We start from the raw sequence: 27,768 nt of genomic DNA, 5'->3' as shown, positions 1-27,768 counted from the left end.
TTTTAAGACAGTCTTGCTAAAGTCACATGGCCTGGATAGAAGCTTGAGGATAGCAATGCCTCATCATCAGCCACCAACCACGAGATCACAGGGAAGAGACGAAACAGGGGGAACTGAACAAAGAGGATTTGCCAAAGCAGTAAGTGAGTCGTGGATTAACATGGATAATCTGCTCATTAGTGATGTTCTATCATTTGAAAGGACTCTTGAATGTCAGGAAGTTTGCCTTTTAAAATATTGAATACTGTATTTGGCTTGCTGTAACCTAAAATCAGATGGTTTAATCCCTTCAAGATGAATGTTAACTTTGTTTAAATGGAGCTCTTGTTACGTCAGGCATCACATCAACAAGTGTTTGTTTTTCGGCCCGCCTCTCCCTCTGTCTCTTCCCATCTTCCTCTGTGTATTGGATGTTGAGCCCTTGTGCTCAGTAACTCTTTTGTCCTCCAAACATTCCCTTATACTGCTACTTGCTGCTTGGCTGGAGACAGTACCCGCTAGCACCTACTTTATATCAACAAAGGCAGTGTTTACTTCCTAAACACTAAAGAGTGAGAAGAACTGGATTCAAGTGAAAAAGGACTGTACATCATTGACTGGTGAGTAACACCACCATCATGGAATGAAATTGATAATAACTGTTGTGAGTCTTATAACCTAAAATAATATATCTGAAACTCTAATTCTGAACATTGTTCTCATATGTTCTCAAAACAGGAACTGTGACAAAGATGACCTTGATCATTACTGTAACTGGTGATTCCTTGCAGTGCATTTCTAGGATGACTCTTGTCAAGAAGTTGGCTTGAGCCGGGAGTTTCTCATTAATACCTCCACAGTAAACGGCTTTTGTTGAGGAGCTGAAACTTGAGAGCTGTGAGTGGTAACCTAAGCTCCAGAGGGATGACTCTCCGTAGGCCAGCTGCCCACCTAAGGAGGACTCCAGGTTGGAGGAGATCAGGAGATGAGTCCTACTGGGAGAGCTTGATGTCAGAAGGGCCCGCTGTTTCTCATCCACCACGTGCACCGCGGCCCCAGAGCGCCATTGAAGGTGGCCAGCTGGACAGCTGGCTAGAGCACCTGCAGGCTATGCAGAGCAAACTTAAAGCCCCAGCTCATAATCAGGCTCGAGGGTTCAATGACCGAACAACATCCATGCCTGTTCTGAACAAAGAGCCAACTGGACGTGCTTGGAGACACACGGGTTTTCCCTCTTTCAGCAGGGTCTCATCTTCATGTGAGAGTTCAAGCCTATGTGACAGCTCGCTGGGCAGCCAGGAGTCCCTCCAGACTGGGTTTTTTTCACCTCCGGAGCGCAGAGGAAGCTGGGAGAGAGCCCATATCATGCAGGCTCCAGAAAAGGAACAAGCCGAACTTAGTTATCTTTCTCCAGTCAAAATTGGATGGCTGCCAATCCAAAGAAGAGTGATGATGGTTGCAGACACTTGCAACCAAAACCAATTTTTGGACCATGCTCCCGGCCATGTAAGACACATAACACCTGGTACAAAAAAAAAACATTTGGCAATAGAATATTTTATGAAATTCTTTTATCTGCAGTTAAATTAGTGAGGACTGAAGAATGCAGAGAATTTGAGCAGTTGCACTCTGCACCTTTCTGGAAAACCAGTTAGAGTAACACAATTCTAAAACAAGCACTGGCAAAGATTTAGCTTGGATTTGGCTTTGGCAACATTTTGAATTGTGGGACTTTTGCATGTTAGTGTTGTGTATGCTCATGAAAGTGACGCTGCTTTGTGGCAGGCACTGTAGAGTAAAACACACAGAGTGCCACAGAGAGCCATTTGTAGTCAAGTCTCTGTTACCCAGGAAGAAGGCAGCGCTCTGGCATCCTTTGAAAACAGCTTACTCTGCAGGAACTCAGTGCATTCTCAAAAGGTTTACGACTCATTTGGAGCTATGTGCTCTGTGCCCAAAGAGAGAAGCAAGTCAATGTACAGAAATAATTTAATAGGAGCATCAGTAATCTGATAATATGGCTTTGAATTGATAAGTTGGTGTGCTGTAGAGATCTGACTGAACTGATGCATTAAGCAGATTCCTAGACTCCTGACTGATCAAAATGAGGTTGTTTATATTTTCAGTTGTTTCCACTCTAAAAAAAAAAAAAAGCTCTGAATGATTGTGGTTAAAACTTAAAACTTTAAGGGAGATGTGCTTTATTTAAGAAAATAGATACTCTCATGGCTGTTGGTTGACTAACTTTGGTGCCAGTTAGACTGAAAACCAGAGGAATCAGCTAACCTGATATTGTCGGACAGACATGGACTAGCTATACCTTTTCCCTTTTCAGTCTTTCTGAGAAAACCTGTTAGCTAGAAGTTGGCTGCTGTGATAGCATCGTATTTACCATGCAGGTCTTAGTCAGTATACAAAAATAGACATAGCCTCTTTGACTGAAAACATAAGCAACTTTGGAAGTGCTTTAAACATGGATCCTTTCTAATGGCCACTGGAAGCAAATCTTTTGCTAATGAGAATAAATCTGGGAAGTTTATGGGGAAAACAGACCGTTTTTTTGATCATCTTCCCAGTAAATATATTCCCGTTGAGCTTATGGTGTCGTTTATTAGTTTGAAATCTTACTAAATATAACATGATGCACATTTTGAACATTTTGGCCACCATTAGCATCCAGAAGGACAATAAAGGTGGGTGTGCTTTAGAGCAGGTCTTCCTTGTTAGTGACACCTCACTTAAATTGTTAGTTAATATTAATCTCTGGCTTTCTTTTCATCTTCCTCCCATTGCCCCCCAACCAGGGATTTTCTCTCTACTATTGTAGGGTCTTTTCCTTACAATATAAAGTACCTTGAGGGGACTGCTGTTGTGATATAAATCAAACTGAACTGAACTACCCTATCAAAGTGCAGACAGATTAAAATCCACCTGAAATAACATCTCTTTTGGAAAAGCTAAGATGCTAGCAGCCAAAACACTTCAAAAATGGGGCTTTGCCTTTTCCCACTCTTTTGAATGTATCAAACACTGACCGAAAAAAAAATCTGTACTCCTAGACCAGTGGTTCTCAAAGTGTGTGGTGCGGCCCACTGGTGGGGCACAGAGTTCTTAAAGGTGGGGGGGCAAGTTACCTGGCAGAAAGGTCATGCGGAACTATGCTAGGTCATGCTAGGCTTTTCTGTCATTGTTTTGTTTAGATGGGGCTGAAAATATTTCTTCGTGCCATGTGGGGAATGATGTAAAAAGTTTGAGAACCACTGTCCAAGACGGTTATTACTAATGTAATAGTAGTTTTTTGTAATTTCTCTGCCACACTCTTTCTTTTTCCAGCTGAAACTGAAACAACCCATCACTCCAACATTTCAGAAGAATCAAGCAACACCTAAGGCACAGAGTACGTATGCAATTTGCCACTTGTATAACAGATGGGCTTTCAGCTGAGTGTAGTAAAACAAAATTCAGTTATGCAAATCTATACATTATGCAAGTGTTATAACTGAAAACCATACATAAAATAAAAGATTTAAAAAATGTAAAGAGTAGGCTATTTGTCTGTCACCAAGAAACGTAATTAATGGCATAATAAATATGGTCATAGGGTAACTATAGGGGCTGGGTTAGCTAGGAGGAGAACAAGAGCTTATTTCAGGGCTGACTTGCCACACAGTTTACTTGCCTGTAATCAGCTCCTTGCAGCAGTGTTGCCCCTGTCCTTTTTCAAATGTTCCACACCGACTGGCTGGATGATCACTTTAAACGACATCAATTTCAAGAACAACTGATCGTGACTGTTGTGCCACGGTGTTCTGGCAGTATTGCAGGCAAAGGAAATGGGCACTATTAGGCCTGAAAAGCTGATGAAAAAGAGGTAGGGGCTGGCATGGAAACGAAAGGGCAGAAAGATAAGACTGAGAGATGCTGACTGACTGGAAAAGTGGCCGTGTTAATCTTTGAGCATGACATCTAGCTCCATCTGGATTTGATCTGAGGTTTGATCTTTCAGCCTTGTTCTTGTTTATACATAGATTATCCTGACAGGGCTCAGGCTCAGAAATCAAAGTAATCCATTCATGACTTCGATAGACAGCATATTTTCAAAGATAAGTAAACCTCATTAATATCTTATAAAGGCCTAATTAAGCTGTGCCGATTAAGGTGGCATGACATTTTGTATTTTTTATTATTAACCATTTTCAAATAGTCTTTGATATAGGTTAGACTGCCTTTTCACAATCCAGCTGTTATTTACCGTTTAGTTATAATTTCTGTGCAACACATACTTTTTCTAGAAAAACTGCATTTAACACATGGCTTTTCCCAAGGTTTTCTGAAAACAATAATAATTACCTCTCAATTAAATAATCCGTAAATATAGTTCAGTTGAACAAAATAATAAATAGTCAGGTGCACACAATGGCTGAACTCAACATCAATCACCACCAGTGAGTTGAAACAGGAAACAACTATCTCTATGAAGGTCTGCATCCAAATTTGTTTTATTGCTAGTCACTTTTGCTCAGCCGCCAGTGGATTTAAGTACACAATTTCACACCTGAAACCAAATGAATTTTAAATCGCAGTTATTCCAATAAGAATCAACTCAGTTGCGCCGGAACTAGAAAATGTATTTCTCGTTATTTTCTCTCTCTCTTTCTGGTTGTTGCTGACAACAGAACAAGCAGAAATAGTTTTAATCAGAGCTGAGGTCTCATTGCAGACATTTAGTGCCCTCTGCCTCCATAAAAGTCACATTTAACAAACTTGAAATGGTCTGGTGTTAATGAGCAAATGATAATAAAAATTGGATTGTGTGCTTCAAGGGCCTTCGTGTTTGGACAGGGTGGTTAATTTTCACCCTGCTCACACTTACTTTTTCGATAAAACTCATGAGGATGATGAATAAATTGGGAGGGCGGGAACTCCAGATGGGTATTTGCCATATGGCCTTGCTTCTTTATTTTCCTCTGGGATATTAAGGTCAGCTATTGATTCAGGGAAATGGCAATTTGAGCTCAGCTAGTAGAGGTAATGAGAGAAGCTTTTCAGGGTGTTGGGGTGGGGGCTTTCTACAGACAGAAAAAAGCTATGTTATGATTAAAGCAGGTGAAAGGAGGCGTTAGAAGGGCCAAAGTCCTTTAGGAAGTCGGAAGACATTTGTCTTTAGGTCTTGTTTGCAAAGCTCTGCAATTTTCACCTGCGCTCTCATTTTCTCCCTCAAACGGAAAAAAAAAGAAGAAACCCAATACAGATTACACGCACAAGGGTTATCCCAAAGTGAGAGCATGTTACCATGGTAACAGTAGCAGGTGGAAACGCAGTCAGGGTGGCAGTCAGGGCTGAGAGGCAGACCAGTCAAGTTGCTGTGTCTCCTGGGTAAGGAGACAAGTGACTCTGGGGTGGTGCTAAATTCACTTTGCTGTGCCAGTGTCAATTATTGACAGTGTCAACATTGCTCTACAGTCACAGGAATGGATGACTTGCATGTTTGTGTGTGGCAAAGACAGAGAAAGAGAGAGAGAGTGCGGGCGAGTTAGGACGTGAGAGTATGTGTTGCAGAGACTGTGACAGTGGATCATTTGTTTTGCCTTGATACACAGATGCAGAGGTGGAGAGAAGTCACGTCGCTGCCACTGCTCTGGGTGTGAAGACGTGGCAGACACCTGATCAAGGCGCTCCTGTTATTAAACAGGTAACTGATAGCAGGTTTTGAAATATAAAGTACCACATAGGTTAGGAGACAGTTTTACAAAGGAAGGATATGATGATGATTGTTATTATTGGGCCCATTTATGGCTGGAGATGCAAGGTATTTCTTTTTATATAATGAAGTTTTGTTGTTGTTGTTATCATGCTCACATTTGCTCTTTTGCTTAAACCAGAATCTCCCATTTCTAACCAGGGGCCCGTTCTTCGTACCTCGCTAAGTAGGTTAGCCGGATTAGATTGTTGACGATTTCGCGTGATCCTGGATCAGTCGGTTCCCCGAAGCTCATCCGGGACTTGCTGTCATAGCAACAGAGCCGTAAGCGTAAACCTGCTCTGGAGCAGGTTTACTTTATGTAAACAGGATTAGATCGTGGCCACGCAGGTATGTCCGCGTCATTCATACGAAAGCAACAGCGATATTCCACCACTGTTTCACCATAAATAAATAACATCAATGTAACTAAAGATAATGCAGCACTTGATCCTTTTATTGATGTCACACAGATACATACAGGTCATTTCCTAAAAAAGGGAAATGTACTATTAACATTCTATTACATGTATGTGATTATTACAGATGTAATTCATATTTCAGAGTAGTAATTGTAAATTACTTCGTGTAATCAAGATGAGAGACCACGGCTATAAAAGCGAAGGTGGATTTGGGAAGTCTGTCGCAGTCATATCCTGTCCGTTTACGCGACCAACCCATTGCGGAAGGTGCAAGATTGATAAGGAGAGTCCTCAGAATTCAGCGTATATTACGGGACAGACAGGATCCTTTAGCTCAGCGCGACAGTGTGCTCATTGAGAGATATCGATATTCCCGTGAGGGTATTATTTACATAACCAACTTGTTGACGAGGGGGTGCAGGACCACCACCTGTCTTTTTTTCCTCTGCCCTTTTCTTGGTTGCTGTTATGAACAAACTAACAGAGTATTACAGGCCAGTATTACCTTGCCAAGAGACGAAAAGCAATCTAAGAGATAAATATTACCATTCTGTAGAATACTCCTGTATTCCACTTTTACTTGTTCCCATGTTCTTGTGGGTCCTGTTGTGGCTCTAATGTGAAAGGGGATATAATATAACATATTATAATATAATATAATGCCATATGATATTGGACAATATAGTGTCATATGATAGATCTACCCTACCGCCTACTGGTGTTGGCCAGAGGGGCCGATGGCGCGATATGGCAGCCTGGCTACAACCGTAGCTGCCTCCACCAGTGTGTGAATGTGGGAGTGAATGAATAGTGGTATCGTAAAGCGCTTTGGGTGCCTTGGAAAGCGCTATATGAACCCAATCCATTATTATTAGTATTATTATTAAATTACCTACGAGTTTGATTTGTCAGCAACTTTCTGCCAGCCCTCTCTCCTTGCTTCTGCAGCCTTTGCAGTTTTCTCTTGCGTTTTAATTAAACTCTGAAACTCCTGTAATCCCTCACTCATGAGTTCTTGCTCTGCTGCCGGAAAATACCGAGCACGCCCCTTGGACATTTTCGCCGACCAATCAGCGGGTTGCCGATCAATGTTTCTACTATCGATGCGTAGCCCCTTTTACGACACCCAGTGATGTCACATTACTGCGTCCAGCTGTACTAATCGTCAACAGCAGGCGTGTTCGGGGAACCGGATTAGCGAGCTCACGGTTAGCGCGATGATTTGATCTTGGATGTAGTAAGCGACGTACGAAGAACGGGCCCCAGGATTGGCTATATACAAACAGCAATGTGTGTGTGTATATATATATATATATATATATATATATATATTTATATAGAGAGAGAGAGATAGAGAGAGAGAGATAGATAGATAGATAGATAGATAGATAGATAGATAGATATTGTTGTTGTTGTTTTTTAACCTTTATTTAACCAGGAAGTATCTCTCGCAAGATCTCTTGCAAGACTGTACTAGGCCTGACATATAAGAGAAATAACATTTTTACATAAATAACATTTTTTTCTAATGGCAGGAGAAACTAGATTATAGAATTAATCCCTTAAAGGATTTCTAAAGCTAATTTATTGAACTAGAGCTTAAAAACAGACAAATAAATGGAACAGTGGAAGGAGAGAGAAAGAGAGAGAGAGAAATGGTTGCAGTCTACAAATAGTATCTGACTTGATCAAGACAAAGTTAAGAATGAATGTCATGAAGTGATCTCTTTGTTCTATGGATCTATAAAGTTGTGCTAGATGCTTTTTCTTTCTGGCAAATTGTTTTGTTTTTCCTTAAAATTCAGCCATAGAGTGCAATCGCTATAGTCACTTCAAATCAGGTAAAAACTCCCCAACATTGTAGATAATAATCCTGTGGCACAACAAACCCCTATGAGAAACCACTTGCCAACAGTGAGGAGAAATAAAAACTTCCTTTCAGCAGAAATTTCTGGCTGCTGAAGCCACAAGTTATTGCTAAACCAGACTCTGGGAAGGTGTCATCTGCTGTGACTAGTTAGAGTGAGGGGGAAGCAAAGAAAAAAATGAAATCCAAAGATACAACAAACAATATAGGTAGAAACAGTCAGCAGGTTGTTTAGGCCCATAACAACAAATCAGGAACATGAAGCTGTGGATTCAGTTAAACCTGCAGAAAATACAGGAAGGGAAAGAACACAGAGGACAAAAGCACATACTACAGAAGAGAGAAGGTACAGTAATGTCATAAGGAAACCAAGGTTAACACAGTTTAACAGGTAGTCTTTACAAACACAGCACAAAATCATGGTCAAAGCAGTGGTGTGGACTTCCTTAAAAGAAAACTGAAATGGCTAAACTCCTTTATGGTTTATGCACCTTTGATAAACGAGGGAGATATGTCTTATCATTTAAAAGAGGGACATATCAGTGTTTCTCCATGCTCCATAAACACCATCAGAATGCTCCAGCCTAAGGACCAGAATCTTTGCTTTTCACCTGTTGAGGATAGAGTCTCATTGTTATTCTGTGAGGGATAAGTCACGCTGTGTGCTGGCTTTGCCTGCTGCTGCTTCCATTGCCACTGGGGCATTTAGTGTGTCAAGCATGGGGAGAGTCATCTGACTAAAGAACAAACAGCAAAGCCCTGAAGAAAGACAAGACAGTTGACCTGTTGTTGAAATGTAATATTAGAAAGATGTCATGTTGTCAATATTTTATGCCAAGTTATGTTTCATTTTCTCCATATGCCACTTAAAAGCAGCAGCACAGACTGAATGTAGATGAATGTGAAGCACGTGTTTTAATGTGTTGATGTATGACAAATCATTAACCATAAGACATCATCAACAACAGTAGGGTAGGACTGGGTTTTCATATATAATTAAAAAATGTTATCACATAAAATCTCATTTGTCCACACGCTGTAGGTGCCAGAAAAGCCTAGCTTTCCTGCTAATGAAGGGGACAGACCTGTCGGCTGGCAAGCTCTGAGAAGGGGCTGGAATACCAACAGGGTGTCAGCGTTCCCTGGAGGCAGTAAGACCATTGAGCTCCCCACAGGGACCAACTCAGACCCTAATAGGAAATCCCTTTTGATGAAAACAGCCAGCACAGAGGCCCTCAGGCATCCTCTGCTGAATCGCGCAACTTCTGCAACAGGCTATAGTCCGCAACCTTCAGACATACAGACAAACTCCGCTGTGGGAATCTTCATCCCTCAAAACAAACCTGGCTTCTCCTCCATCACCATCTCCTCCAGAAAAGTGAGCAGAACAGCTAGTCTACCTGGCTCTGATACCAGCAACCACTCTTCCCAGTCACGTGAGTCTCCTTCTCCACGCAACAGCTTGGACCACCAGCCCATGGACCCAAACTCCAGGCATTTAACAGTGCAACGGAAAGCCACTATAGTCAAAGTAACAGAGAAAAGGGTGATTTCAAGTCCTGTATCAAACACAAACACAGCACGGACACCACCGGGAAGCAATGGTCTGGACACAGTGGTCCACAGAAGGAAGGCCACCATCATCAAAGTGACAGAACACAGAGAAAGCTACAGTCCAGGCAGACTGAGGGCCAAACACCCAGAGTATAGACACAGCTATAGTGAGGGAACATATATGGGCAACAACACATGGAGTCAGGAAAATCATTCACAAAATAATGAACAACCTTCTTATCGTCATCTGAATTTTATCCCAAACTCTGCAGCACCAAATACATATACTTCAGATCCAGAGAAAAATGGCTCGCGGCACAGATCCACACTGAGCCTTTTCCTAAACAACCCTCCTGGTGTAGCAGCACCCACATCCTCAGAGATTTCTCCAAAGCCTGTTGGACAGCGATCGGGGAGGCTGCACAGACCACTGAGCTGGTATGGCAATGTGATTGGACACACTGAGACAAGCAAGGAGAATTTGACACAACCATCTGCCAGGAAATGGAGCGCTGGACTTCCAAAAGAAACTGATGTCAACCCTTTGAACTCGGACAATAGTTTCATCAGTCCTGGAAAAGCAGTGAAAAGACCAGGTCAGCTTGTGGCAGAGACACTCAAGTCAAAGGCCGGTGAAAAAGAAAGATTGCCTCTACCAAGAAGCACTTTGCAGGCAGAGTCCTCCAGTCTGACTCTCATCAAGGCCCCGGGTAGGTTTCTCTGTCCCACTTTGGGAGCCTTCTTGTCAGCACACATACTCCCTCAGTCTCTGATCTCCATTTTCAAAGGATGGCAATGTCTAAATATGCACTTCCTTTGTGCCATTTGTGTGTTCTAGCTTGAAGTTATTACACACCCGCCTAGGTTTGATACAGTCTTTCACTTTTGATGTTTTATAGGCATTATTAGATTGCAATGATATTACTTCTTGATCTGCTGACACGAGCCCAATTGTCACTCATGGAAGATGTCTTCGCCTGTGTCGAGCAACATCAGCTAGACGCAAAGGTGCCCATCAGCACCTAGATATGCATTCTCATTTTCACCTTTTTTTCATTTTCCCACGCAGGCCTTTGCATGCATAATCTATTCCTGCCCCCTTTTCACTGGCAGCACGGGGAAGGAAGGGAAATCACAAGCTGCTAAACATGGTGAAAATGAGGTATTAGAATGTGTTAGAATCTGGTTTGGCGTTAAAGCCCTGCAATGCAGCAGTTCTATTTGTATGTGTTTCTTTGCGCTAATCAGGTTGTGATCGGGCCATCTGGGTGCCCAAAATAAGTCTTAAAAGTTTTCTGCTTACTTTAAAATAGATCTAACATGCATTTTCTCACCTTCTGTCATATTTACAGTTTTGTGCAATAGTCTTATGCCATCACCGTTTCTTTATATGCTCAGAAAATAGGAAATAGGTGCAGTGACTTTTTGACAACATACATGGAAAAAAGGATGTAAGGCAAAAAGAGAGTCTGTAAAATTGTAACAAGCCTGAAAGCCAATATGTCGTATGACTACTTTTATTCTTCAGCACAGCCTGAACTCTCTCAGACAAGCTTTCTTGTCATTTCTTTAAGTGGTCTTCTGGAAGAGTTTTCTGCAAGGCTTCTTGAAGGGCATTCAAAGATCTTCTTTGGATATTGGCCGCATTTTGTTCTGTTACCTGTCAAGATTAGAGATGGGAATCCATAAGAATTTAGGGATTCTGATTCCATTATTGATATCACTTATCAATGCGATTCCTTATTAATTTTCTTATCGATTCTCGTTGGGATCTCACTGGCTCCAAGTAACCACCATTGCTAAGCAGCAATAAATAAATTACATTCATGCAAATTAATTGCATGCTGTGGGTCCAATGTTTGTGCATGTTTGTTGAAGTATTTCCCCTCTTTGTTGTGATCAGTGTCAGGAGTCGTTATTCAAAAACGTAATTACACATACTTAAAAGTAATGCGGTACGTTTTAGGGTAGCAGCACTTCAGGAATATCTTGTTGTTGCAAAAAATAATATTTTATGCCAGTCAAACTGTGTTATCATTGTCATTTTTCATAGCTTCAGCAAACAAAGGAGAAATACTGTGTTTTTGACAGGCTGCCTGCCAGTGACAAATTGCCTAAAGATCCTATTCAAAATTAATTCTTTGCTAAGTTGTCTGTTATGTGTAGACACAACACTGGTTTATCCATTGAGTTATGTGTATTTTTTAATCCTTGAATGATTAATAGATCAATTTTAAGTGACTTAACAAACAAAAAAAAAAGCAAAAAAAACCCCACAAGGACTGGACTGAAAGTGAGTGAAGAGCAGTCAATGTCAAAAGAAAAACATTTGAAAGAACTATTGTGCAAGGCCACTTTAAAAAGATTACAAGAAAACTCTGGCTTCTCAGAAGAAAAAGATAAAGAAATGATTGGTGGGTCAAAACTTTTACACAGTGCTGTATGCACACAGAGAGATGTGTGCATACAGCACTACTAGATAAATATTGCCACTAAAGTTTTGAATAATGAAGCTAAAGTTGTTACAAGTAATCTATACGAGCCAAAAGCTTTGTCCTCACACTGATTCTAATTCCTTTCTGCCTGTAGCATTATATTAGATCCAAAAAATATTCTTGGTAAAAAAGCAAATAAGTGTATTTTCCAAAAATCTCAAAATTTCAAGTTAAGTCTTCACAGTGTGCAGTTGTTAAAAGACTCAGCTGAAGCTATCTTTTGGAAAATCTGAATATCCAGGTGAATAAGTAAGAAGATCAGGGAGTCTTCTGCTGAGCAACTGTGTTTCTTGATTCATGATGTCTTTTCTCTGTGTGAAATTATTAATTATTCTTTAATCACATTCATTAAGAGTGTCATCAATTAATTACAAGGCCCTAGGCAACATCATTTAAATTCAACGTTTGTTACAGTCAACCACCAAATGAGGCAGGATATTATACAGGAATGATAGCTCCGAAACAGCCACTGTCAATGTTTTACTCACTCTTCAGTTACATCAAAGCCCTTTTGGATTTCAGATCCCCACTCCCAACAGTCTCCAGAGGAAGTGACTGCCCTGAATGCGGCTGCGATCATAGCAAATATCAAACTCCAAAGACAACTTAGTAAGGAGAAAAAACCAAGTGGCGATTCTGAAACGGATTCCACTGCATCACCCCAGGGAAATTCTGGTATTATTACTTCTCTCTTCCTCTAATTATATATATATATACTCATAATACTCACTGTATAAAGCATTTATCTTCATTACAATAAAGTAAAACTATTGGTGGTTCAACATTTTCCCCCCACACCTATACATCCTTAATTTTATCAATACTAATATGGTAAAATTCCTTGACTTATACATACTATGCCAACCTGGTTCATTCCAGTAATTAATATGTCATGGAGACCCAGGGGGCTCCTGAGGAACTGTGCATTGCAGTCAGGCATGTGAAGCTAAGCCATGTGTACATGAAAACCCAAAGTAGTTGATTTCCTCTGTCTTGATAGTGACAGATGAGGGAGAGCGTGCAAAGCAGCATCCTAATCACAGCCGACGCCTCAACCGGCCTCATGCTGAATTTGTTCCACTGAGTCTAGATGCTGAACAGTCATCTGAAGCTGTTTCTCTTCAGGTGAGTTTATTTTCTGTGCTAATAAAACAATTTTGAGAAATTGATTTCATTTTCTAAATGAAAAGTCCAGAGCCACAGTGTAACCAGCCAGAGTAACTTTCCTCTCCTAAGAGTTTTTGTTTTAGGTTTACAGAACTCACAAGGCAAAACTAGCCAGTGTTTTCTTATAAAGGTTCCAAAAACAATATAAAGAAACCACTGTAATACAATTCAATATCAACAAAAAAGAATGACATATTTATACTGGCTTTAGGGTTTTTTTTTCCACGACATGCCTCCCCGTGTATGCTCAGGTGCACGGGGAGTTTGAAACAAGGGTTGTGCTTAAATGTTTTCTCAAGAAGAGCAATGTATTTGTGGTTTTGGCAGGACGCGTTGCAGAGGTCTAGACCAGACTTCATTAGTCGTTCCCAAGGTAGAGTGCGAGAGCTGGAGCGAAAGGCACAGGAGAGAAGGAAACTGTCAAATTCAGTAGGCCCACAGTTGGAGAAGGCACCCAGGCAGAGGAGAGCTCTCAGCACTGGGTCTACCTCTCTGAACGGTAATGCACTAGCAGCCAGCCTCACTTCTTGTCTCCAGTGTACTGTCCATTGTTTCTGTGCAGCTGCAGTGGCTTTTTGCCACACGACTAATCATACAGATTTAGACAAAAAAGGGGGGCAAAGGGGTGTTTGTCAGTCAGTGCTGTTTTTCTGAATTCGTGAAAATATTTCTTTTCTAATTAAAGTTAATAATAATATCTACAAATATTTCCAAATCCACTACAATCAACAACAACCAGCAAATATTACATTAAGATTTTGCAGTAGCTTCTTCAGGAATTATTTAATTGAAATTATGAAATGAAAAACCTGGATAAGTACGTTTAATAACATAGATAAAATGTTAAAGTAGCTTCATGCATCTTATGGATTACATAACAGACTGATATCCTAAAGTAAATCACCCTGATACACTTTATTACATTTTCTTTTCTTTTGAATGTAGTTAAAGATTTTGGAAACAGAAAGTGGCACACCTGGTGAAACTTTGACTAAATATAATAAAAGCAACCTGAAGTAAGATGTTAAATAAATGGTTTTAAAGACTTAGCAGAGATTTTATGGCTCTCTCTGCCCTCTACAGGCTACAACAGAAAGGTGCACCAATGTCAAAATACCAGCTGAGAAATCAAAATGATCAGTGGTGTAATTACAAATGCCCTGCAGAATTTGACAGGTGCAAATGTGATGGTGCAAAGTGCCTTAAGAAACAAAAAGAGAAGGTTACATACTTTTTAAAAAAAGATAATCTTATATGTTCAAATTCAATGTGACATTTTTTATGTTCAAACAAAAAGGAAGTGTTTTGTCTATTCCAACTTGTGTAAAAGAAAGACTGACTGCAATGCTTTGCCCTTGTGTGTGTGTGTTTCTAGGTAACCTTTTCACTCACAGAGAAAGAGCATTTTCTAGGAAAGACATGCAGCCCAGATCCAAGCTGTGAGCGCCATCTATGTTTTTACTTTGGCTCACTATCAGATGCTTTTACTTTTTAGGCTTGTATCACTCCTGCATTTTGAGCATTTTTTCCTTAGGCTTTGTCTTATTTTCCTGGCAAACTCACAAAAAATTAACAAGCTGACATAGTTATATACATAAATACTGAGCAGATGTTTTTGCACCACCCCTTTTTCATTTATATATGTATATATATTTCTGCTGAGCCACTTAACAGTGACCTATGAATCACTGAAGCTTCAAGGTATACCTTCGAGGAATAAACCAGTGTCGACACATAAGAGCCAACTTAGCCAACCAATTTTGAATTGTGTCTTGAAGCACTTTGTTACTAAAAGCCTGTGGAGGCTCTGGCTGGCAGGCAGTGCTTTTAGGTTGGGAATCTTGTCAAATTATGTCATCCCACTAAATTTTGATCCAAAAAACCAATACCATCTGTAAAGCGTCTCATTAGAAACAGCTTCATTTTCAGGATGACAATGATCTTAAACACACTGCTAATGCAGTAAAGGCCTACCTGGGCAGGTTGGCAGTCTGTGGCAGGGTCAAAACAGAGCAACAGACAACCATTCGCACCTTTGACCAGTTTAGAATCACAATTAACCTTACCCCACTAACTGTATATTTGGACTGTGGGAAGCCAGAATACCCGCATATAAGTGTGACCCCCCCACAGGGACACATTTAAACTCCACGCAGAAAAGTTCTGGACAGATGTTGGATTCAAACCCAGAGTGCTAACCACTATGCTATTGTGCTGCCAATGTGGCACATGTTTGTGTAAATCTTCAATAAAATTTCCGATTTTGCTACCAAATAATGACGAAATAAGGGGTGGCTCAAGACTTTTGCACAGTAATATAGTTCCTAATAAATGTTTTAGGTTTTTTTTTTTTTTGAGAACCGCAGATTCCAGATCTAAAACACCATTTTTATTTTTGTACAGGACACCTGCAGATCTCAAGAGACAAAAAGAAGAAGAAAGGAGGGAGGTCAGTTTGAACAACAGATATCGAGCTGAGCTTTACAAAAAGGTAAATCCTCTACCTATTTTTCACAAAACAATCACAAATGAATCTATCAATTAAAAAAAATGTTTAAAAATCAAAGTGACTTGATTTCTGTTCAGGAACGCAAGAGAATAAATGTAATTTGACATCTTAACCAAAAAATAACAACTTGCTTTACTTTTTTCTGCTTTTTTGTAAAACAGTACATTTTAAAGTTTGTGGATAACAACAATAGGCAAATAAAAGATGATCAGTTAATGAGACAACTCCACCTAACATGAGTTTAAACCATCTAATTCTAGTTGTCATCTCATTAAATATCAGCACCAGACGTTGTTACAAACACATATTTAGGTAGAACTTACGTCATCAAATCATTGAACATGGAGAATAAAGCAAATAACTCCTGTCTGGTAGTTATCTGCCCGAGACACTGAACAGAACATTAATAGCATGTATGACCCACAGGCAATTGAGCAAGTAATAACACACCTTTCCCTTACAGCTCAATTAAACCTTGGAAAGAGTGAAACATTTTTGCAGTAATGACAAACACTTAAGGGTTTCTATGTTAATAATGCACCCTTGTCTCTCTTCAGAACGATGCCGCTGTTGAAAATAATGCAGTAAAGTGGGCACATAATCCATTATAATTAGCTGAAAAAAATGGATTTGAGTGGGTCGCACGAGGCTGAGTTTAAAGGACTTTTTTGATGCAAATATCAGGGGGCATATCACATTGTGGGGTCCTAATATCAAATTATAACAGATAAAAAGACCCACAGTTACTGATAAGGTTTGTCATTTGCTTTTGGAGGTCTGGACAATGTTTTGGTTTGTTTTGAAGTAGAAAATTACACTTTAGTTATTGCATGATCCACCAAATATTCAGTGTTGCAATAAAAATCCAGCTATAGGGAGAAATATCTACTTTTAAATGGTTTACCTTTCAATTTTATACAGTTTTTAGAGCACTAGCTTCAAGCATGTAGCAATGTAAAAAATTCTTTACATAATTAAATGTCTGCTCTGATTGTTTACAGCGAGACCTACAATAGACTGACTTTTTACGCCATTGCATGATTACTTAAACTTTCCTTTACACTTATTTTCCACTAGAGGGCGATGCTGCCTAACTTTTCTATTTTCTTGCACGCCTGCAAAAGGTTCCGTGAGAAAACCCGATCTTAAAAAACGCACTTCAGAGGCATATTTGTCATGTTTAGCGATTGCTAGCGAGCATTCCTTTTTTGCCATTTTATAGTCAATAATTCTGACCTTCTATAGAAGTGAGTTTGATTTAGAGGAACTGTAGTCTCTCTTTCTCACCCTGCACCCCACACCCTGCCTCTCATTATGAAGAGAGACTGTGAACAGTCTCATTGTGCTGAGTGTATGAGCCCGTGTTCCTCATGAAACAAAAGGCCCTTTAGTGGCAGAGAAATCCACAGCGCAGTGCCACCATTCAGCCGAGCCTGCAGACAGAGTGGGTGCCCACACACAGCTGCTCCTCCCACACTGCTGCTGTGGCAGATAATGCAGGGAAGAAGGGCTATGATGCCAGAAGATCCAGCGGGTCTTGAAAAAGGAGCTGGAAAGCTTAACAGTTTGGGTGAGAGGGTGCCATGTACCAGGAATCGGTCCTGTTTCTGCACATGACCTCTGAAAATTAAGGAGCATGCTAGGAGACTTTTGTATGGACCAGATTGGTTGTCTGTATATAGCCTTTATTTTGTGATATGCGTCAGCCACTTGTGTGTTTTCTTGTTACAGAAACTGCTGGATCAACTTCTTCAAAGGAGCAACAACTAAACAACTGAACACATGGATGAAGATGTAGAGAAAGGCATAAAAGACTGAGACAGTGAACTTTGCCCTTTGTCAGTTTAGTTTATTATTTTTCTAGAACCTGTCTTCTTATGTGGATTAAAAACATATATTCTCATACAAAGTAAAAAAAAAGACATTTAACCTTAATGCAAATTTATTGCACTTCCTGATCAAACAATATGTAGTAAGCAAAATCAGCATATCTCACTATGTGACCTTATCACAGATAAATCCAATTACATATTTGTTCATTCTTTTGCTCTTCTATGCAAATCTGGTAAGGATGTCTTTCTGTGCTTGCTTAAAACTGCTTGAAAAGCGAGCAGTGAACACACTCGGACACGGTCCTTATGGATTCTAGAAACATCTTCAAATCAGCAGTGCCTGCTGTTTAAATGACCTTTCTATGCTCTGTCACGTGGTTGTCCTAGCCACCCTTGTGGTATGCAATTTCAAATAAAGGTTGTTGAAGGTCGAAAGTATGAAATCATGTCTGGACAGTCTGTTGTGGTTTTAATCAAACATCAGCCTCGCCGATATGGTTTCGATTAACTTCTGTTTATGCAGTTTGTTGTCTTGTTTGCACTTGATTGCAAGCTGCCTTTGTTTTGAGACTACTCCATGTAATTGGATGCAGAACAAGCGTCTCACTGTAGCAGTGGCGTCTTCTGACAGTCACTTTCACATGATACCATGTGATGTGAAGCAGCAATGTAAGACAAAATCATCCATTATGCTTCACAGTCCAATCCGGGACAGTCTTTATCCGTCGTCTTCATTTAACATCCAATGCTGAAAGAAATGTGAAGTGAGCTCTGCCACCATTCGATGCCAGATGGAGGAATGTGACCTCGTTACAGTGGAAGCCCCCCCCCTGTTAATGGACAGTTCAACTGAATTTTCATTGGTGTGTAGAGAAAACAGATGGTTGCTACTATTTTTATAAACCTATTTTCATGTCTGTGCAATTGCATGTGTGGGTGTATTTGGACAGTGGGAGTGCGTTAATAACACCATTCATGGTGCACAATGATAATAATTTGAGACTAGAAGGACACTTGTGTACCATGGATGTTCTTTAAAGAAGATAATTGATCGCATGCATGAGGCCTTAGTCAAAGATTACCTTATTTTACCCTTGCAACTGAGTGTCTGCGTATAAAAATAGCCGTTATGAAATTATTCACACATCAACTGACTCTTATTTGATTCTACATTTATGTGTTTTATACCTGAACAACTTTTGTGTTTCAACTTTTGTAAATGTGCTTTGGGAAGTGAAATTCTTTTCCATTTTGTTTCTCCCAAAATCGTTTTCTCATTGTTGCATAGGTAAGATGGAAGGACGTTCATTAATCATCTGTTCTAGCACCAACAGAGAGCCCTGCTCTGCAAGCACCCCTTGGTTCTTAAAAAGCAAGCAGAGTGCTCCTCAGTATTCATTTATTTCCATGTTTCATCTTGGAGGCAGAGTTTTGAGAGGTTTCTGTGTGAGGGTGTATGCTTTCACACTGCGTTAAGATAACAAGTGGATACGGCGCAGTGACTTTACCTTAAGCCTTAACGCTGGAAGCATGCTGGAGCCCTACCTGAAATGCTAAACAACCCGATGCGGCGCACTGCAGAGTGCACATCGCGAAAAGCATAATTGAGCAGAGCGCTTTGGGTCTATCAGATGGCTTTCTGGCATTTTAAAATGTAAATGTGATGAAGTAAAACCACTTTTTTGTGGCATGCGCACGAGTGAGTCTGTTTTTTTTTTCTGGCTGAGTAACAAGTAATTGATTTACCTTATAACACCTTCCCAGGGAGGCTATAGTCAAATGTGGCCTTAGTGTGTGCTGGTCTGTTAAGCTCCCTGGGTGAAGTTGATCAAGGAATACCAGGAAAGAGGAATGAAATAACCTGGTTTACCTTCAGAATAAAAGGGTGTCTACGTCTACAGCAACGAACGGTGGGCAAGAGAGGTGAAGAAGAGAATGCAGGCAGGTAGGAGTGGGTGGGGACCAGTGTCAGGGGCGATTTGCGACAGAAAGATAATAGTCCCAATAGGTTGGGAGTGACCAGAACTGACAAGACTAAAAATGAGTATTGGGACACCTCAAGTTGAACGGTTTGGAGACAAAGTTAGAAGCATGGCTGAGATGGTTTGGACATGTGCGGGGGATGGATTGTGGATAAACTGGGCAAAGGATGTTGGAGCTGCCAGGTAGGAGGAAAACAGGAAGAGTACAGAGAAGATGCAGGGGGTTGGGGTGACACAAGAGGATGCTAGGGTGAGATGGGGGCCGATGATTCACGATAATTAAGAACTTCAAAATAAAACCTTATAATATCTCTCAGCCTGTGCACTTGCCAGACTTATGCTTTAACAAATGCATACAAAATTGGTTAAATTGGATTCATGCAGGTTTTTGCTGTAGCTTTTGGAACACACTGTGTTCAAAAGGATGGCTTTAAATGAAACTTGAGGATATAAATCCAGTAAATTTTTTCCATCAAAAGAATCGATTTTGCCCTAAATTATTTATTTATTCTCCATGGAACTGTTGCCTTCTTGTTGAAAAATGGGACCGGAAATTGCTTGTTTTTTGCGTCTAACTTGACAGCCTGGTTGCCATTTGTGTGCCCTGGCGGTGGCTTTAGGACCTCGCGGAGCGCATCATTGAAGCACATGGTCGCTACTCATAAGACAACACTCCTCGCCAGTAATTGCTGTGGAATTGATGTCATTCCAGTTGGGCGACTGAGAGACAGCAGCGGCTCGTGCCTTTGTCAATATTTTCATCGCTCTCCACAGTTTTTACTTACGCGCGAGCGGCTTCGCACTTGGACATCTTTGAATGGGGACGAAGTGAGTGGACTCGAATCAGCTGTCTTTGGGATTTCCTAAAGCACCGGTCATATACTTGATCACATTTCAGGAAGTCGTTTCATTTGTGGGGAGGCTCTTGCACATCAGCTGTTGTTGGACTGGAACTGTATGATGGTTGCGCTGCAGTGAAAGACAGTTGGCTAGTCCCCCTCCACGCTTCAGCATCATGAACCCCGAGAGCTGGAGTGTGAAGTTTGTTATTTTGACAGCACTTCAGGCTTTAACTGTCACTTTGTCGGTGTGTGACAGGATGCTCTTAAAATCTGTCAAAGGTAAGAAGGGGAAAGAAGGGGTCTTGCCATATGTTACCAGGGAGGGTATACTGAAAGTCCGTGCGTAAAAGTAGCAGATTATTTTCCTGTGTTTTCTTTTAAACGCGAAGAAAAAGCTTTATTTTTTTTTTGTCAGTTTAAATGACCCTGTAGCATCCGTCTATATGCACTGTGTTTCTTGTGTATATGTTTTTCCGATTCATTCTGTTCTTCATTCGTGTCTCCCTTTTGGCAGCGTGGGATACATCGTGTTTTATATATGCAGCTGTTAGTTGCTACATCAGACCGACAGATATGTAACACATGCTGGGGTGCAGGGATACATCTTCAAGTACAAAAACTTGCTTAATTCATGGTTCACACTCATTCTCTCCATGTGTGAGCAGCAGAACATGATTTTTTTTATTTTTTGTTCCAAGTCCACCCACTGTGTACCGCAAAAAAGAGGAGCTGCTGTATAATTGATGGTGCTGAAAGTCTCTTTAGTAATCAGTTGTAACACTTTTGGCGTTTTGCTGGTGCTTTTAAAAGCATACTTCAAGGCACTTTAAGCATATTTCACTTTTTCAATTCCAGGGTTTCTCTAGTGTTAAATTTAAAAATAAAAGCCCATAGTTGATTTGAAGTTAATCAAGTGAGAAGCTTTTATGAAGCCTGAATTATGTGTATGGGTTCCCAGCAGCAGCATGACAAAGGGGCTGTACTGAGGAGATGTTCAAATGTGAAGTCAGGTTGTTTTTATATACTAGTATGTGCTTGTTTGTTTGTTTGTTTGTTTATCTGGCATTGTGACTGCAAGCCTTTGGGCTCGTGTCATCTGAGTCACCAGCATTCTACGCCCTAGGTGAGATTCAACAAGGATGCCACACACAATAAAATTGCAACTGTGGTGAGTCGAGGAGCTGCATTTCAGTAACTTCTAAACACACTGACAGTCACGACACTCACTGTGTGAATCCTGGGAATTAATTACCAGGAAGGGCAAATGTGTGAGACTGGGATTGAAGTATAAGGAAGTTGTTCATTTATTCATCAACAGTTCATCATCGTCAGACGTTAGCCTTGATGTGCATTTCCCGCGGGGCCGGGCTCATCGAAAACGATCATTGTCAGTTGATCGGTCTGTGAGAGTCTGAGACTGTCTGTATCGGCAGAATATTACCAGCTTTTAAGTAATTTGGGCTGATGGGGAAAATTGATGGAGGGTATTCTTCATTACAACCCACAAAAAAGTTTGCAGCCATGATTTTGGTGGTCCCTTTAATCATTAAGACATTTCTGACCAGACAAAACAGGCAAAACAAAGATGGTATATTTCACTTTCTAAACTTGAGAGGGGTTCTTTTTCTTCATGATTTCTTGGACAAGTTGTGCAAAAAATAATTTTTGTGATCAATGAAAGTAATTAGTTGTAGCCTTACTTAATGCAAAGCATAATTAGTGAGGATAATTACTGCTCATTTTCATGTGGCTCTACTTCGTCTCTAGACTGTGGGTTTCATCCAAATCTAAGGCAGCTGAAGGAGCGACTCAGTGCAATGTTGTGTTTGCATACATATTTAATGACACCCTTCCTTCAACTTTCATGTCGATTTTCTCCCTGTCTGTCTTATGCATGTTCCTGTCCTGGCTGGGCATCGTTTATGAATGATTTCCTCCCATTGGTTGACACATTTTAGTGTCAGTGAGTATTTACGAGCCAGATGTACTGCTTCGGCCAACATGACTGCCTCTGCCTTGAGCGCTGCATGCAGCTTGCGTGCTGCACCCTCTGACAAACGAAAGCTGAGCTGTGAATATATTTTTGGACTGTAGTAAAAAATTCCTTTAGCAAACAGTGTCCTCCCCTAGAGTGACATTATCACCGTGATGTGACCCATCTCAGGTCTAAGGCATTTAGTATCTTCTCAGTACGAATGGATTCAGTTCTTCCAGATGAGTTGTTCAGGATATTTAAGACCCAGGAGACTGGTAAGAAGAACTGGCTGATCTGTAGTTGTGCATCAAGATAGATTGATCAACCAGTCGTCGTTCCGCAGTGGGGATATTTGTATATAAGAGGGAAAATATCTGGACTGTGCTCATGTGGCCTGACCCTACATGTGTTACATTAATTTCTTCAAATCTGCCGTGGACTTGTTTGACCTCTCCAGCAAACGTTTAAAACACGAGCTGAAACCTGATCCTGGCTCTGGACTTTCTCGTTTGGCTTTCACACCCAGACAGGTCAGAGTTCGACTCAGCATGTCATTCCCAGAGTCTGTCTTCCCTTGTTTGGTCAGAGGTCAGTTGGCTCTGATATGTCTTGCCAGTGTCAAATCTGTCCGTGGTAATTCAAGTTCCACCCCATCAGTATTTCACCCCAAAAACATCACGTTATTATATACATTACTCTATAAAAAAAGAAAGAAATCATACTAGAAATTATCTTACATAACCTGGGAGCTGCTGCTGGACTCCTAGCACTCCTAGCGCTCATCACTTAAACCCCCGCGAGCCATCATTTTAGGGATTCCTACCTATAAAACCCGGAGAGCAGTCAAATGGTGGAAGTGGAAGCTAAATTGGCTAGTCATTCATATGTATATTAGGCTGTTAAGTAGGAATTCTGGAGGGAGGGGAGTGGGGGTGGGGGAGTGGAGTGTTTCAGTTTGCCATCTTGGGGAGAAATCAACACACATGGGTGTATGTCCTTTGTTGCTGACATTTATTGATAAAAACAGTACAAAAAACCAACCATTTGTACACATATTTACAAATAATTCAACATTGTCAGCAATCACTCACAATCCTGGCACTGCCATGGTACCTGTAGTCTGCATTTACCACATGTGTATCTTTTGCAGTGAACACATCGCACAGTGGCCTGATTTTTCTTGCATTTGTGTTTGACCTGACACGTGGCTCTTTTTCCAGGGCTAGGTGTGGAGGGTTCTGCCCGAAGCAACTGATCTTTTCTTGCCTTCTTCGCAGCTACATGAGAGTGAGCCAACTCTGTTGCAAGCGCCACCAGGAAGTCCACCCGTCTTTCCTTCGTCCCGGTGCATGCTTGATACAGCACATGTGCATTCAGTGCTGCCATGTCAATCATGTTATAAAACACGGCGACTGGCCAGCGCCGTGTTCCTTTGCGGACAGTGTACTCCCGAACCATCTGGTCCATCACATCCACGCCACACTTTGTTTTGTTGTAAAGGGTGACAGTGTTTGGCTTCCTTTTGGTGGTGTTATCAGTCTGAACCACGCTGTGCATGCTGCTAAGAATATAGACTGTCTTCTTCCGTTTGGCCGCATACGCCGTCAGCGTGGCAGCAGAGGTTGAAAACACCTAAGAAATAAGATAAATTGTTATTTTCATAGCCCTTTTACACACAATGAAACACATAAACATAGAACCACAAAAGACCTGCAACATACCTGAGTGGTGAATACATTGCGATCTGTCTGTCTAGTGGATTGAGGAATTTCCCTGCGAATCCTGTTGACTGTGCCGAGGATGGTGGTTTTCCGTCTAAGAAGTTTTTGTGCCAGTGAAAGCGATGTGAAAAAATTGTCCGTGGTAACATTTCTGCCCTTGTCTAGGAATGGTTCCATCAGCCTCATTACTACATTTTCAGAAAGTCTCTCCCCAGTGGGACGACTGGGGTCCTTGCCAAGATATGGGAAGACATTGCAAATGTACTTGGATTTTAGGTCGCAAGCCACCCAAAACTTGATCCCAAACTTGTCAGGTTTACTTGCAATATACTGCAGGAAACAGCACCGAGTCTTTGATGGGAAAAGCTGGAAAAAGAGCCACGTGTCAGGTCAAACACAAATGCAAGAAAAATCAGGCCACTGTGCGATGTGTTCACTGCAAAAGATACACATGTGGTAAATGCAGACTACAGGTACCATGGCAGTGCCAGGATTGTGAGTGATTGCTGACAATGTTGAATTATTTGTAAATATGTGTACAAATGGTTGGTTTTTTGTACTGTTTTTATCAATAAATGTCAGCAACAAAGGACATACACCCATGTGTGTTGATTTCTCCCCAAGATGGCAAACTGAAACACTCCACTCCCCCACCCCCACTCCCCTCCCTCCAGAATTCCTACTTAACAGCCTAATATACATATGAATGACTAGCCAATTTAGCTTCCACTTCCACCATTTGACTGCTCTCCGGGTTTTATAGGTAGAAAGGTAGAAGCCTGGGGATGCTAGTGTCATACTGCCTGGGTGTTTGGGCCACAACTGAGAACAGAATGGCTGCGCAGAGGGTAATTATCACTGCCCTAAAAAATCATCAGCCTCCCTCTGCCACCTCTGAAGGGCATTGGCAGATCCTCCTGTCTCAGAAAAAGCAGGGCCATTACAGGTGACCCCTTGCACCCCGCCCACCACCTGCTTGACCCCTTGCCCTCTGGTCAGATCCCACGCCTTCAGACTCGAAAGCAACTTCTTCCCCTGTGACATTCGGACTGTTAAAAAACACTATCCCCCACACACCGCCTCTGCCCACTTACCTCACCAATCTGAGCCGTGGTCTGAGTAACCCACATCACTCAGGCCACTCACATACGGACTCTTTTCAGACTAAGTGTATTGCACTACTTCGAAGCACTTTGTGTAACTTTGTCTTGATTGTATATATTTCTCCTGTTAGTTATTCCTGCTGTCTTACTATTTGTGTTTTATTCCTGCACAGTTGGCTAGGAGCATCCATAATGTTGCCGTACATGTACAATGACAATAAAGGCATGATGCATGGGTGTAAAACCGTCAACAGACTATAGCTCATCATGCCTTGTGGCACCTATGCTCAATGTTAGCCAATTTAACTACATTCAAATTACAGCTTGGCCTTTATTTTTAACACAGCTATGCATTTGTAAAGTCTGAAGACTGCATCTCATAGAGTTGTAATGCTAATTCTCCTCCTACCCTCATCACTCACTTTATTAGTCAGGGTTGGACTCCCGCTTTGGCTTTAGAACTGCCCTAATTCTTGATGGCATCGATTCAACAAGGTGCTGCAAACATTTCTAAGATTTTGTTCCATATTTACATGATAACAGCACACAGTTGCTTCACATTTGTTGGCTACATATCCTGTTCCACCAAATCCCAAAGGTGCTCTATTGGATTAAGATCTGGTGACTGTGGAAGCCTTTTGAGTGCAGAGAGCTCATTGTCATGTTCAAGAAACAGTTTGAAAGGGTTTGAGGTTTGTGACGTGGCATCTTGTCCTGTTGAAAGCAGCCACCAGAAGATGTTTATTCTGTGATTATAAAGGCATGGTCAGCAGCGATACTCAGGTAGGCTGTGGTGCTTAAACAAAGCTGATTTGGTATTAAGGTTCCCAAAATGTTTCAAGAAAATATCCCTCAAACCATTACATCACCACAACCAGCCTAACTGTTAATAGAAGGCAGGATGGATCCATCCTTTAATGTTGTCATGGCAAACTCTGACCCTACCATCTTAATATGGGAGCAAAAATCTAGACTCATCAGAACCTGGTGGTAATGTGTTTCAAGTGTTCTTAAGTTGAGTTTTGGTGTGGTCTTCTGCTGCTGTAGTCCATCAGCTTTTGGATTTTGACGATTTATGCTTTGAGAGAGGCTCTTCTGCATATCCTGATTGTAAAAGGGGGTCATTTGAGTTTCTGTTGCCTTCAAATTCCTTTCTGTCACCAATCTGGCCATTACCTTCTGACCTGTGGCATCAACAAAGCGGTTTCACCCAGAGAACTGCTGCTCTCTGGGTATTTTCATTTTTTCAGACTGTTCACTGCAAACCCTGGAGATGCTGAGTGTACGTGCATCTGCTAGAGTTAATACTGGTTTTAGGTAAATGGTGATACCAGTAATTAACTTGGCTGTATCAAGCATTAATGCACTGAGCATTTCAGAAATGAACATACCACACTCAAACATGCAGGAAACATGCACATCTGAGTAGCAGTCATCATCTTCCTTTAAGGTTTGAAAAACAGAATTTTTTTTCCTTATCTAGCCACCTGCCAGATTTTACATGCCCTGTTCCTGTCACAAAAGGAAGCAAGCTGCAATATGTTTCTTAATGGGCGCACATGTTAACAGGAGCTCGACAGGTCACCTCCTACCTTGGCCAGTTTCTGACAAATTGGCTGCAGTGAAATTCTCCTGTTGTGTCTTTGGCTTTGTCTGTGTCTGTTCGAGTTCTGGTTCATAGGTGGAGCTGTGATGTATTTTTAAGTGAAGCAGCACGAGCCGCACATCAAAAACTGAAGACAGTTTGAAGCACAACCTTGACCAGTCCAGCCTTGTTAAAAGTTTGGGTTGGTTGTTTTTGGTTTTCATATAAAAAAGAAAATAGTAGCACCTTTTTTAAAATTGTAATTTGATACACCTTCAATTGTTTCTGTGTGACAAAACCTCAAAAGCTGTACAAATTACACTGATACGACGAATAATTATGTGAATCCTTACATTTGTATTTGGGAATGTCAAAAGAGTGTGTGTGCACAAATTACTAACTTGAGTGCACAAGAGCAAGTATGATTTAGTAATGACTTTTTCCCTTCATGAAACCTCCCAAGAAAAAAACGAATGTTTTGCACTTTTGCCATAATGAATTAGTTACATGAACAGAATTGATGTATATTTAAATCTGATTTGCATTATTTTCTGTTGACGCGCTAATTGATTAATCAAATAACCATGCCAGAGCTATTTTGGCTTCGTCAAACACTTAAATGTCAGTCCCTGCTGTTGTAATCCTTGAGCTATATGACTTGTTAGGCGGCTTTGATTGTGCGCCAGGCATGTGCTTCCCATGGCAGAAAGGTCTTCTAGGGAGTTGTAAATGAAATCTATCACAGGAACCATATTAACAAGCTTTCACGCAGCTCCACTTTAAAAGCTACCTGACTCTGACCTTCGATGCTGAGGCAAAGCGTCCAAACCAGGCAGCAAGCACAATCCATGCAGCAGGGAGGGACTGGGAGGGAGGAAGGGTAACATTGTCACCCAGCCGGAGGTGTAACAGCACTGGTTTCTCAGACAGAGTTAACCTCCTGCTGAGCCAAGGGGAAATTTTTGCTGCAGGACCATCTATTTCCCATAGAGTAA

General features: G+C 41.1%; 2 protein-coding genes across 2 annotated transcripts in view; both read left to right on the top strand.

Moving 5' to 3' along the window:
* Positions 1-330: 330 nt before the first annotated feature.
* Positions 331-19,224, top strand: lg8h10orf90 (linkage group 8 C10orf90 homolog). Its single transcript, XM_085466542.1, has 11 exons — positions 331-599; positions 718-1,485; positions 3,313-3,376; positions 5,580-5,671; positions 9,051-10,272; positions 12,580-12,732; positions 13,058-13,182; positions 13,552-13,723; positions 14,600-14,663; positions 15,628-15,715; positions 17,465-19,224. The coding sequence occupies exons 2-11, from the start codon at positions 904-906 to the stop codon at positions 17,501-17,503; spliced, it is 2,601 nt and encodes an 866-aa protein (XP_085322668.1). The 5' UTR covers positions 331-599; positions 718-903; the 3' UTR covers positions 17,504-19,224.
* Positions 19,225-20,207: 983 nt separating this feature from the next.
* Positions 20,208-27,768, top strand: part of adam12a (ADAM metallopeptidase domain 12a) — a 79,583-nt gene continuing 72,022 nt past the window's right edge. Inside the window, exon 1 of the mRNA XM_085466541.1 lies at positions 20,208-20,668. Within this exon, the coding sequence (XP_085322667.1) occupies positions 20,563-20,668 (106 nt within the window). The 5' untranslated portion in view covers positions 20,208-20,562. The remainder of the gene's footprint in view (positions 20,669-27,768) is intronic.

The sequence above is a fragment of the Copadichromis virginalis genome, linkage group LG8 (genome assembly GCF_057382275.1).
Source record: "Copadichromis virginalis isolate Kocher_CV1m ecotype Utaka linkage group LG8, C_Virginalis_male_GT1.1, whole genome shotgun sequence".
Lineage (NCBI taxonomy): Eukaryota > Metazoa > Chordata > Actinopteri > Cichliformes > Cichlidae > Copadichromis > Copadichromis virginalis.
The sequence above is the reverse complement of the archived record's forward strand: the minus strand, read 5'-3'. Positions and strand labels throughout refer to the sequence as shown.

Coding starts and splice junctions, on each gene's coding strand:
- lg8h10orf90 (XM_085466542.1), top strand. CDS start 904: ATGACTCTCCGTAGGCCAGCTGCCCACCTAAGGAGGACTCCAGGTTGG. Junction 5,672..9,050: donor GCGCTCCTGTTATTAAACAG/GTAACTGATAGC, acceptor CACACGCTGTAG/GTGCCAGAAAAGCCTAGCTT. Junction 13,183..13,551: donor CTGAAGCTGTTTCTCTTCAG/GTGAGTTTATTT, acceptor TGGTTTTGGCAG/GACGCGTTGCAGAGGTCTAG.